This window comes from Ursus maritimus, unplaced genomic scaffold, assembly GCF_017311325.1.
Source record: "Ursus maritimus isolate PB19 unplaced genomic scaffold, ASM1731132v1 scaffold_4, whole genome shotgun sequence".
NCBI lineage: Eukaryota > Metazoa > Chordata > Mammalia > Carnivora > Ursidae > Ursus > Ursus maritimus.
Genome location: NW_024426552.1, coordinates 76,789,917 through 76,803,140, shown reverse-complemented (window position 1 = coordinate 76,803,140; position 13,224 = coordinate 76,789,917). Strand labels below are relative to the sequence as shown.

General features: G+C 46.4%; 1 protein-coding gene across 1 annotated transcript in view; it reads right to left on the bottom strand.

Annotated features, from left to right (window-relative positions):
* Positions 1-11,957: 11,957 nt before the first annotated feature.
* Positions 11,958-13,224, bottom strand: part of MASP1 (MBL associated serine protease 1) — a 61,578-nt gene continuing 60,311 nt past the window's right edge. Inside the window, exons 15-16 of the mRNA XM_040621469.1 lie at positions 12,626-12,725; positions 11,958-12,195 (exon numbers count right to left, since the gene is read on the bottom strand). Coding sequence (XP_040477403.1) covers positions 12,005-12,195; positions 12,626-12,725 — 291 coding nt within the window. The 3' untranslated portion in view covers positions 11,958-12,004. The remainder of the gene's footprint in view (positions 12,196-12,625; positions 12,726-13,224) is intronic.

Genomic DNA, 13,224 nt, shown 5'->3' with positions numbered 1-13,224 from the left:
TTACCTCAGGTCCCGCTGCCAGCTAGTGGCAGAGCAAGGAGTCTGACCCTCGCCTAGTTGTAGTTCAGACCTCTTTCTTTTTTTTTTTTACCCTTATAATTTTATTTTATTTATTTTTTAATAATATTTTGTTTATTATATTATGTTAGTCACCATACAGTACATCCCTAGTTTTTGATGTTGTGTTCCATGATTCATTACTTGCGTATAACACCCAGTGCTCCATGCAATACGTGCCCTCCTTAATACCCATCACCGGCCTATCCCAGTCCCCCAACCCCCTCCCCTCTGAAGCCCTCAGTTTGTTTCCCAGAGTCCATAGTCTCTCATGCTTCATTCCCCCTTCTGATTACCCCCCCTTTCTTCTTCCCTTTCTTCTCCTACCGATCTTCCTACTTCTTATGTTCCATAAATGAGTGAAACCATATGATAATTGTCTTTCTCTGCTTGACTTATTTCACTTAGCATTATCTCCTCCAGTGCCGCCCATGTTGCAGCAAATTTGAGAAATCGTTCTTTTTGATGGCTGAGTAATATTCCATTGTATATATGGACCACATCTTCTTAATCCAGTCATCTGTCAGACCTCTTTCTTAAAGCAGGAAGCCTCTTCCTCTGCTGTAGGAAGGTGTCTACAATCTATGGAGGCCTCCTTGTCTCCCGTGTTGTTCTTATACTTGTTACAGTTGGGGGGGGTGGGGTTTCTAGGTTTGCTCACTGGCCTAACCCTTGTCTCAGCAAAGACTTCTCTGGGACAGTCCTTCCTTTGCACATATTGCCCCATGCCGCAGGATGAACCTGTTAGAGGTGCTCTTGGCATTATAAGTAAACGTCTTGGAGACATTTCAGGATCCCAGGCCTCTCCCATTGGAGCCTCTGGGTACTGGTCTTGATGTGCAAGCCAGGAGCTGTCCTATGGGCCCTGACTTGTGGTTCCAGAAGCTGAAATCCTCCAGGTGGGGTCAGTAGACTGTACAGCCTTGATCGCTTCCCTCAGACTCATTGGGACAGGGCCAGTCCCGTGGACGAATGCTTCCTGGGGGTCAGGAGCCCTGAGAACCAAGAAAATCACCAAGTCAGGACAAATTTGAACATAGTGAGTCCATAGACCAGCAGAGCTACACGACAGACTCAGTCTAGGGCCTTTAGGTCACGAGTAAGGAACTGAAGCCTAGAGAGAGTGGGAACCTTGACCAGCATTATACAGCACTGAGTAAGGAAGATGACGTAATTCAAGGTTAAGAAACCCCTGAGTCCTGGTTCTTATGAGCTATGGCCTTAGGCAAATTACTTAAACTCCTTGAGCCCCATTTTCCTTCTCATCAAAATGGGAATAATACTTGTGCCTTGTTGAAATAAATGACGCACCGTTGGTAACATTGCCTGATACAGAACATATGGCCATCCCCTTCCTTCTTCCCCTTTCTCTTTCAGCTGGCAGCCTCTCCTCTGAGTCCTGAGGGGCTCTTTCTCTTTGTGATTGCAGCTCTGTTGGTCAACGCTTTAGGGGGAAAAAAAGGTGGGGGGGGGAAGTAAGGATTAAGTTCCCAGCCCATGGCTGAGATGCGGTTTATGTTTATTTTAATATATGTAGAGTCATTTCTTTTCTTCCCCTCAAATTTATTTCAAAGCAGTGACTTCATTTTTCCAGTGGCATGGTAGCCGGCCACTCTTCATTCTTCAAAGGATAGCTACATAAAAATTACCCCAAACAGAAAACACCAGTGATTTCTGGGCCCCATTCCCACTGGCTGAAATACCCCAGAAGGAATTTAGCTAGATTCCAAGTCACATCCTGGTTCTCTGCAGGACTTCCCACTAAGGAAATTCCTCTGGAACCATTTAGGCCCCATGTGGGTACTGCCACATGCGTCAGGGAAATGAAATCTGCCTGTTGTGTGGCTGTGTTGTGATGAAGCTTGTAAGGGTATGTGGGGGTGGGGGTTGTGCTACAGAAAGCTCTGGGGTTTGGGCAACATGGGTCCCAGCTCTGGGCTAGATGTTATCTGGGTATCTCGGTGGCTGACCTCGGGTGACTTAGTCTTTCTCCTCTCCTGGGTCTCAGTTTCCTCATCCGTAAACAGAGAGAAGAGGTGATCCATCCGAAGGGTCCCTGCTAGCCTTGACCTTGCTCATAAAATGGCCGCTTAGCCTTATTTGTCCTCACTCATTTGGGGTGGTGCCCGATGCTGACCCGCCCAGCAGGTCATCTAGTTTAGTACTTCAGTCTGCCTACGTGGGTTTGGAGTTTGATCTTTCTTTTTCCTTTCCTTTCTGGAGGCAAACTTGTAGACATCTTGTTCTAACTAGACCTCTCTTGTAGCGATATTCACATTTTGAAAGGCAGTTGACCTTGAGAGGTTCTGCCTTATACAGGGACTTGGGTGGTAGCAATGGAATTTCCATCTGTGTCTTGTCCCCTCACTTGTAATATAAGCTCAATAAGTCTTCGCTCTGTCTTAATAGGGTTGCAGCAATAGTTTGAGGGCATAATAAGATTTTCCCTATTTCCAAGATTCATTCATTCAATAAATTTTTATTGGGTACATATTATATATCAGGCATTGTTCTAGGCACTGAAGATACAGGGAAGAGCAAAGTGACTAAATAGTTTCCTTACGGATAAGAGAAGAACCAGACACTAAACAGTCTAAGTAAGATGTGTGATATGTTAGAGGGTGTTCAGTACTAAGGAGAAGAATAAAGCAGGCAAGGGAGATAGAAGAGCAAGGGCTGGAGGTGCGATTTTAGATTGGGTAACCAGGGAGGGTCTCACCAAGAAACGGACATTTAAAAAACGATGAAAGATCTGAGGAAGGGGAATGGCATGTGCCAAGGCCCTGAGATAGGAGCAGCCTGGAATGTTTGGCTGTGAGGATCCCAGTGAGGACTACTAAGTTCAGGGTTAGTAGTCATGACTAAGGGGTCACAGGGGCCAGAGTGGTAAGGGTCAGAGCATACGACTCAGGGGTCAGAGCATATAAGTCATCAGTCATGGTCAGGACATTGGTTTTTCATAAATGAGACAAGAAATCCCTGGAGGGTTTGAGCAGTGGAGCGATGCCATCCAATTTGCCGTTACCATGTTGAGAACAGATCAGAGAGAGGCAAGAATGAAAGAGGAAGGGTTAGCTGGGAGGCTCCTGCAGGAACCCAAGAAAGAGGTGATAGTGGCCTGGTCCAGTGTGGTGACAACTGGGATTGAACCTGGATATATTTTGAAGGTAGACCTGAGAGGATTTGCTGATGTCTTAGACATGGGGTCTGAGAGAAAGAGGAGTCAAAGAGGCCCCAAGGTTTTTGGCCTGGGCAACTGGAAGAATAGAGCTACCCCTTGTGGAGATGAAGAAAGCTGTGTGAGGAACAGATCTGGGGACAATGTCAGGAGCTGGGTTTTGGACATGTGAAGTTTGAGATGCGTCAGAGGCATTCTGTTAGACAATTTAATGTGAGGCCTTACGTGCGAGAAATGCAAGGTGGCAGTGGAATGTTCATGACTGCAGTTCAGAGGAACGGCTCAAACTAGTGGTAAAATTGGAGCAATCAGCATTTAGATGTTATTAAATGTGATGAGATTTGCTGAGATGACTGGGGAGCGAGGGTAGATAGAAAAGAGGCCAAGCACTGAGCCTGGGGCTCTCCACGTAAAGAGCAGCCCACCACGGGCTCTGGAAGCTGAGGCACAGAGAACATGATGTGTTTGAGCTCCCAGAGTCATCGAGCAGCAGAGCTTGGACTGGAAGCCGGGTCTTCAGGGTCAGGGTCCAGAGCTCTTCCCACTGGCCCAAAGCACCTTCCCTGTCATGCTGCCAGCTCGCTCCCTGGCTGGGAATCCTGCCCCTCTCCCTTGCCTGGGAAATGTCATTTCACCAAGTCTGAGCAGGACATGGATTTTTGTTTCTGTTTTTCTCAGTGTGTTTGAAGTATTTCATAATTTTAAAATGCGCTAAAATTAAAAGGCTTTGTGGGAGGCCTAGACTGCCAGTATGGATTTGGGCATTGGACACAAACTCAGACCAAAGGGAGATGTTGTCGGAGTTGTTTAAACGAAGAATTCTGTTGTCTTGGATCCTGTTGGCAGGTCTGGTCCACAAGTGAGCATTTCAATGGGCATGGATATAAAATAAGCCAAGATAGTGTCAGGAAATGGGCGAGATGGAATAATGTTAGGATAAACAGCTCTAGGGGAGATGAAGTTCTTCTCTTTAAAAATAGGTCAGCATCTCGGGCCTGGACCACATCTATACTGTGCCTCCCAGATTCCCAGGGCTTCGTCTGTCTGCTTCTGGCCTGTGGTCATAACCTGTAAATTTGCAGAGGCCTCCCCTGGGAATGGCAGATGTTGGTGGGGGCGATGTGTTCCCACCCACACTGATCTGTTCATTCAGCACGCTTCCCCTGGCTGCCCTCCGGGCTTGACACACCTTCCCGTTGTCATAAAATTGTCTTCTCCTAACACCCCATTCCTCAGAGGGGACTCCCTTTGTGATCTGCCTAGGTGTCGAAAGGGTCTTCGCTCTTTCTCCCATCATCAGAAGCTCATTGCTGGGAATTGAGCCTACGTTTCTGCATCCAAATAATTTTTCCTAACTTCGTCAAAAAAAAAAAAAAAGCCAATATATACCAGATGCCGGAAATAGTTGCAAGAGCCCTGTTTATGTACTTCCCTCAAATTCAGGGAATCCCATGGCTTCCTTTCTGGAGATAAGCACAGATGCCTGCAGCTCACAGGAAGATCAGGGGCCTGGAAAACCATTACCATCCTTGGGTTTGGGTCCGTGCCCTGTTTCCTCTCTGCTTCTCTGCTAATTCACCTTGAAGCGTTAACAGAAGCTGGGAGTCTCTTAACCGTGTCTCCTTGAGGCTCAACCCTAGATTCCCAGAGCTCTGAAAAGCAGATTCCTGTCCTCCCCACAGGCCTGTCCTCGTTCAGGACCAGCGGGTCCCTTGCTTGATGTCTGGAAGTCATGTTGAGTCCCCTACCTTCCCTGTCTTCTCCCTCAGTTTCTTCGCTGCATTAAGGAGTCATTTGAAAGGTCAAGTGATCCCATCTCTCCTTGGTTCAAAAACCTCAAATGTCTTCCTGTTCCCAAAACCAAGCTGAGCATTAAGGCCTGCACTTCAGGACTTCCTGACAGTGTTCTCTTTTTTCCCAATTTTTCTGGCTCTCCCCAGACACCAAGTCCCTCAGTTTCCCCCAAACACCCACTGCCATTTCATTTCCTTGTTTTCGCATATGCTGTTCCCCCTTGCCTAGAATGCTTTCCCCTTCCTCATATATGACTTCAAAGTAAAAGAGACTATTTTTTTTCCAAGAAAGCACTCATGCAGAGACGTCTTAGTGATGGTTGTGTGGCCAAGAGTCACAGAAAGTTCTGGATTGTGTGCTAGAGCAGCAGGACGCCTACCTCACCTCAGCTTCCCACCAGCTGCGTGACCTAAGTCAAAGACCCAAGCTGGCTACGTACAGAAATAGAGGCTCTCAACATTCTGCAGGGCTCACATTTGGGCAGGATAGCCTAGAAGAGTGGTTCTCAAACTGGACGCACATTAGAGTTACCTGGGGACTTTGAATTCAACCTGCCGATGCTCAGGACTTCCTGCACACGGTTCTATCTGAATCTCTGGGGGGAGGGGGTGGGACCCAGGCACTGGTATGTCTGGTGCCTCCTGTGTGCAGCCTACTTTGAGAACCACTGTGTCGAACCAGTGCAGTAAGAGCTGGGGCCCCAGAGCCCGTGAGAACTGGTTTCAAATCTCAGTGTCCCCGTCTCCCTCCATGTTTTTAAAATATACTTTTACTTTTAAAATAGTTTTATATTCACAGAAAAGTTGTAAAGATGGTACAGAAAGTTCCCATAAACCCTTCCTCATTTTCTCCTATTATTAACATCTTATGTTAGTATGGTTCAATTGTCACAATTAATAAACCAGTGTTAATACATTCTTCTTTTTTTATTTTTTATTTATTTTTATTTATTTATTTTTAAAGATTTTATTTATTTATGTGACAGAGATAGAGACAGCCAGTGAGAGAGGGAACACAAGCAGGGGGGGGTGGGAGAGGAAGAAGCAGGCTCATAGCGGAGGAGCCTGATGTGGGGCTCGATCCCATAACGCCGGATCACACCCTGAGCTGAAGGCAGATGCTTAACCGCTGTGCCACCCAGGTGATACATTCTTCTTAACAAAAGTCCATTTTTATTCAGGTTGCCTTCGTTTTTCACCTAATGTCCCTTCTCTGTTCCAGGGTGCCGTCTAGGATCCCACATCCCGTTTAGTCATCAGGTCTCCTTAGGCTCCATGTTGGTTCCCTGGAGCTACCATGACAAAGCAACCCAAGCTGGATGGCTTAAAACAACAGAAATCTATCGTTTTATGCTCCTGGAGGCGAGAAGTCTGAACTCAGAGCATTGGCGGGGCCATGCTCCCTCTGAAACCTGGGGCTGGGGGGGATCCTTCCTGGCCTGTTCCCAGTGTGTGTGGTTGCCGGCAACCCTTGGCCTTCCTTGGCTTAGTTGTAGTTCTTCCTTCTGCCTCCGTCCTCGCAAGGTGTTCTTCCTGAGTCTGTGTCTCTGTGTCTCATCTGCTCTTCCTAGAAGGTCACCAGTCACACTGGGTGAAGTATGACCTTGTCTTAACTAGTTATATCTACAAGGACCCTATTTCCAAATAAGGTCGCATTTGGAGGTCCTGAGGATGAGAGCTTAACATATCTTTTTCAGGGATACAATTCAGCCCATTATAGACTTCTCTTGTCTGGGACAGTTTCTCAGACTGTATTCCTTAGCTTTGAGGACCTTAACAATTCTGAGGGGTATTGGTCAAGTATTTTGTAGACAATCTCTCAAATGGGATCTTTCTGATATGTTTCTCTTGGTTAGGCTGGGGTTACAGGACGAGGAGAGGAAGAGGGCAGAGGTGCAGTGCTATTTTTAGTATGGAAATCAAGGTCACATATTGTAAACATGACTTATCACTGTTGATATTAACTGTGATCACCTGGCTGGGGTAGTGTTTTTGTTAGGTTTCTCCACTCTAAAATTATTCTGCCCCCCGCCCCCCAGTTTCCCACCATACACTTCGGAAGAAAGTCGCTATTTGCAGCCCACACCTAAGGGGGGGAGAGCCATGCTCCACCTCCTTTAGAGCAAATTATTTACATAAATTACTTGGCATTCTATATGGGAGATTTACCTGTTCTTCCCCATTTACTTATATATTTAATACCTTACTCATGTAAGTATGTATTCATGAATATTGATTTTGTACTTTCTGTTAAATAATCCAATTCTATTTTCTTTTCTTGCACAAAGTGGCTTTGGCCATTGGAGCTCTTCCAGTTGGCTCTTGTGTCCCTTCGGCATACCTCCAACACTCTGTGTGACTACCTTACTTTCTGGAAAAAGATACTCCAGGCTCATCTTGTCTATTTTCTGCCTTAGTCCTAGAATCAGCCATTTCTTTAAGGAACACTTGTTCCCTTTATTGGAGAATAGTGTTAGAAAGCAAAATCTGAATACTAGGTGTGCTTGTTGCTGCTGGGGTGTTGTTTATAGGTTAGGAAACATTTTTAACTTGTGTTTCAGTTTTCTCACCCTTCAATGGGGAGAATAATAGCACTTTGTGAGGAGAGATAAGACAATTATGTCAGAGCTTAGTGTGGTTTGTTCAGATAGTAAATGCTCAGAAATGTTAGTGATTATTTCCCACAGACCTTTTTATATTTGAGCTACATTTAGTTTCCAAAGTTCTTATCTGCTAATTCATCTGCTTCTACGACCCTCGGACAGGGGTAGGGCAGAGGTTTTTCTGCCAGCAAGTAGATGGAGAAATTAAGTGGATGAGAGAGTCAGCCTATACTGCACTAGAACCTAACTAAGTGTCTTGATTTCAAGGCCTGTTCTAGACCGGCCATCTGGCCACCATCTCTGTCACATGATTGGTATAGATTTCCCCTCCCTGATCTTATCTACCTTTGCTTGAAGGGCTGCTTGTTGGTGGTGATTCTTTGATTCCTGCCAGCAGGGAACAAGATTGACTCATAGTAAAAGAAAAGCACATCCTACAATCCAGAGCAGGACACTCATAGACAAGGTGCCATGTTTTCTGAATCAAACAATTAAAAACATGATAAAAAAATTTTTTTTCTCAAACTCAATACACAAGAAACAAATAAACAAATCATAAAATGGGCAGAAGATATGAATAGACACTTTTCCAATGAAGAAATACAAATGGCTAACAGACACATGAAAAAATGTTCAAAATCATTAGCCATCAGGGAAATTCAAATCAAAACCACACTGAGATACCACCTTACGCCAGTTAGAATGGCAAAAATTGACAAGGCAAGAAACAACAATTGTTGGAGAGGATGTGGAGAAAGGGGATCCCTCCTACATTGTTGGTGGGAATGCAAGTTGGTACAGCCACTCTGGAAAACAGTGTGGAGGTCCCTTAAAAAGTTAAAAATGGAGCTACCCTATGACCCAGCCATTGCACTACTGGGTATTTACCCCAAAGATACAGACGTAGTGAAGAGAAGGGCCATATGCACCCCAATGTTCATAGCAGCATTGTCCACAATAGCTAAATCATGGAAGGAACCAAGATGCCCTTCAACAGATGACTGGATTAAGAAGTTGTGGTCCATATATACAATGGAATATTACTCAGCTATCAGAAAGAACGAGTTCTCAACATTTGCTGCAACATGGACGGCACTGGAGGAGATAATGCTAAGTGAAATAAGTCAAGCAGAGAAAGACAACTATCATATGATTTCTCTCATCTATGGAACATAAGAACTAGAATGATCAGTAGGGGAAGAAAGGGATAAAGAAAGGGGGGTAATCAGAAGGGGGAATGAAACATGAGAGACTATGGACTATGAGAAACAAACTGAGGACTTCAGAGGGGAGGGAGGTGGGGAACTAATGAATCATCGAACCTTACATCAAAAACCAGGGATGTACTGTATGGTGACTAACATAATACAATTTAAAAAATATTATTATAATAAAAAAATACAAAAAAATTTTTTTTTTCTGTTCTGGGTATGGATGACAATCATGACATGGAATTTGGATGCTGAAAGATTGGCATCCTGGGATATTTTGATAATTGATAGGAACACTAAGACAAAGTATTTAATCAGAACTGACCTGAAAAACCTGACATGCTATTGCATTGACACTGCGGTCTTCCCCCATCTCTCTTCATGGTGCAGTGATACTAATCAGAGTCAGAGAAATGTTGATAAGTGCAAACACCACTTACCAGAATCATCAGTGCACGAAAAACATACAAGCCAAACAGAATGCTTTGATTCAATGCAGATGTTTATTGGAACAAATGTGTAGTTACAAGAACAACAGCTTCCGTGGCTAATGAAATTGGCATGATCGTTATTGCTACTAACAACACTCATGGTATGGAATCACAGCTTTAGATAAACAAACCATATTCTAGGGAGGTGGATTTTTGTTGCAAAGAAGAGGCAACCGAAGAGGCAGCACATTTTGAAGTTGGAATGGGCTGCATTTGGAGGTAATGAGTTTCCCATCTCCAGATAAGATGGTCCTAATAGACATTCCAAGCCTCTGCTTCTATGACTCTGTGAGAAGTTTGGGTTTCTCGAAACTTCGCGGCAGTGCAGGGGCTGATATATCTAATAAAGGCTTGCTGATCAAGCGTAAGCTGAAGTTCCACCGCACATTCAGACATTTCCTCAGAATAAGGATGAACTTATAGTTGGGGAAATAAACAAGATGAACTGGGTCCAACCAGAAGTCCGAATTTGTACACAAATCTTTAGGCTATTCAAGTCCCATAGTTGTCTGACTTTTAGGAGAAAGGCTATTTCAGATGTTGGTTCTGATCCCAGAATCAGAACAATGGCCTAGTAATCGTCGTTTTTGTGAGAGAAGCTAGTGTAATCTCAGGAAAGCCTGAGTGGATGTTTGCTCTTGCACTCCATTCACCTGGAAGGCCTCCCTCTCTCTTCCCCGTGGAAATGCCCACCCTCCTCAAGGGTCAGCGCCAACAGCATCTCCTCTGGGATGCCTTCCTGAAGTTCCCCATTCTAATGCTTCCCCACCAGAGTGGCCATTCTTTTGCCTCCATGCTGCTCCCAAGGATAGCACTTAGCAGGGTTCACTCTGTTCACAGTAGTCACCTGCATATGTGTCAGTCTTTCCTGTAGGAGCTCCTGGAAGGCACGAACCGTGCTTCCCTCATCTTGGTATTCTCCACAGCAGTCAGCACAGCCTAGCCCATGGGGGCACCCAGGCAGTGCTGTGAACTGGGAAGTTATGGGGTTTTGCAATGTCTTAGAGCAACTCGAAAACTCTGCCTGGCAATTCTTTGGTGTCTGAGATAGAGCTGTGGCTTGCTTGACATAGATCTGATGAAGCTGGTTACCCATTGTCATCTTCCCTCTACAGCACAGACAGCAGGGCGCCAAGAGGTAGAATGACTTGCTCACGGAATCAGAAGCAGGCTGTGAATTGCTGTCCCTGAGCGCTCAGCCTAGGGCTTGGTGTCCATGAGTTCTTACCCCTCCGTATCCTCTTCTTCCAGCAAGAGATCTTGAATGACTCCACCAACTGTAGTGAAGGCTAAGAATTGAAATCTCCCATGAAGAACGATTTTGATAGAACGGAAGACAGGAACTTGGAGGTTCTGAGCCCTTGAAGGACTTAAATCTCAGAGCTCTGGAAGGGATGGGGTCTCTGAAAGCTTCCTGAGAGAGGAAGTGGCTCTTGGAGGGGAGAGGCATTCTGCCTGGGAAATACTTATGACCTTGCAGGGCCAGGGCATTCGGGGTGAGGGACAGGGGCAAGGAATCAGTGGAATGGCTGCTTAGGGTCAGCTGTGGACATAAGGAAGAAGAGTGCAGGGGCCTGAGTCTAGCCCAGTAGGGCTGACCTTGTCCAGCTCAGGTTCCCAGGAAGGGAAGGAGAAGATGCTCTGCCCAGGAATGAGGAAAGGTCCCTTGACTAGCACTTTGCTGGGCTACATTCTTGGGAACCGGGACCTGGTGGCCGGGGTGGGGGTGGGGAGGGCGTTGCAGCAGACGCAGTGGGTTGGCATCAAAGCCCTGTTGAACCTTAAGGTAATTTGTGCCTTTTGGTTACTTCAGCTTTAACTCATCTCATCGGGGGATAAACGTCTTCTTTGGATCCTAGACTGTCCAAGCTGGGAGGGTCCTTTCAGATGAGGGGAAGGGACTTCCATAGAGTCACAGGGGAGCTGGGGGCAGAGCTAGTTCTAGAACCTGGCATCGGACTTCCCAGCGCACTGCTCTTGGTCCCTGCCTCATCCCCATCCTGCTTCTCAAGGCACTCTCCTGGTTTGGTGTCCGCCCCACCTTCATAAGTGTGCTGCTATCGGACATGCTCCAGGACCCAGAATCTTGTCTCTCTTGCTTTTTTATGGGGGACAGGGATGGGGACTGAGAAAAGTGCATAGTAGCAAAGAAGCTTAGAACATTTGGGGGCCGATGAAGGAGATGGTCAAGGTTGAGGGGGAAGGGTGCATACTGAGTAGCCCTAAGACCCAGCGGGATTTGTAAGAGAACTTCATCTGCCTGGTAAACACAATGACCTTCGGCTAAGTCATGTTTATTGAGCACTTAGGTTATGCCTGCCCTGTGCTAAGTGCTATGTATATATTAATTAATTTTATCCTCATCAGACATTTATGAGGTAGGTAAGGTATGCCATTTCTGTCATATGGTGGAACAAATGGGTTCAGAGGTAGTCACCTGCCCAGCGATGCAAAGCTGGTAAGCGATAGGGCTTGGATTCAGCCTTGTGTTCTGATCACTCAGCTACGCAGCCTTCAGAGGGTGTGAAAGCAGGCTGAGATGCCCCCTTCATGGGCCAGTAAAGGGTGGGCTGAAGGAAGTGGGAGAGGGAGAGGGGCATCCTGCATCAGAGAATTATCCTGTGCTGATGACTGACCACGGACAGGTGGTGTGGTGGGTGAGGAACGGAATTCAATTCCTCATCCTGGTGACCCTCTGGATCCAGTCCTTATTGTGGTAGATGTAGGAATACACCCCGTAGCGGTCCTTCTTCCCACAGTCCTCGCCCCAGGACACTGTGCCCACCAGGTACCAGTGGCCTCTCTCCTTATCCAGGGTCACCATGGGGCCTCCAGAGTCACCTGCGCAGGCGTCCTTTCCCCCTAGATGAAAAGGAGATGCAGGTTAAAGAGCTCCCCTTCATAGCCCCAAATCCAAAGGAGCCTCCTTTTCCCTACATCTGACTTGTAGTTCAGAAAATTGGACGCGAGGGGGCGAAATAGACCATGTGACCCAAACCTGGGCTGAGAGTGGTTCTGTCGGGCCTTTTCAGAGCTCAGCGATTTCAGAAAGTGCGGGCAGGTTCGGGGCTCTCCTTTCATAGGGAAAAACTTGGGCTTGGAGAAGGGAATGACGGGAATTTTTTAGCACTCCTTTCTCTGACACAGTGGAATTCCTCAGAGAAATCCTTCCTCTCCTGACCCTCCTCCTTCGTCTCTTCTGACTCCTCCTCCATTCAGCCTTCCAGACTGGAGGGTCTCCAGCCCTTCCATGGCTGGTGGTGCCCTGTTGTACACCTTCCTCTTGACTTACCTTCCTTCTCCCCAGCACAGATCATGTCCCTGGTCACTTTCCTCTTCAGAGGGGCATAGGCCTCCTGGCATGTGCGGTGGTCCACAATTGGGATTTCGATCTGGAACACAGGGCCATCATTGGTCTCCACCCTTGGCTGAGAAGTCCCTGCTGTTCTGACACCCCTAGAGCTGGCTCCTCTTCGTCCCCTTCCAGGATGAGCCTGGAGCCTCAGGTCTCTCTGGTGCAGGTGAAGGAACACTAAAAAGTCAGGAGATCCATGTTCTGCTACTGTCTCAGTCATGAACTTGCTGTGTGACCTTGAGCAGGTCTTTTGCCCTCTCTGGACCTCAGTGTTCTCATCTATGGCATGGAGATAATATTTGCCTAGCACACTCATTATTTCAAATATGGGAATGTATACAAAACCTATGTTCAGTCTGCTTTCCCCCCATTCCTGCAATTACTGGCTATGGAACTGGCAACAGAGACTGTGATCACGACTCTTCAGACCTCTGAGACGGCATCCTCATCTGAAGAATGGATGTCACCATATTTGACATACTCATCGCATAGAAGGTGCAGAGGTGAATGAGCAGATGCTTTGTAAACCACAAGCA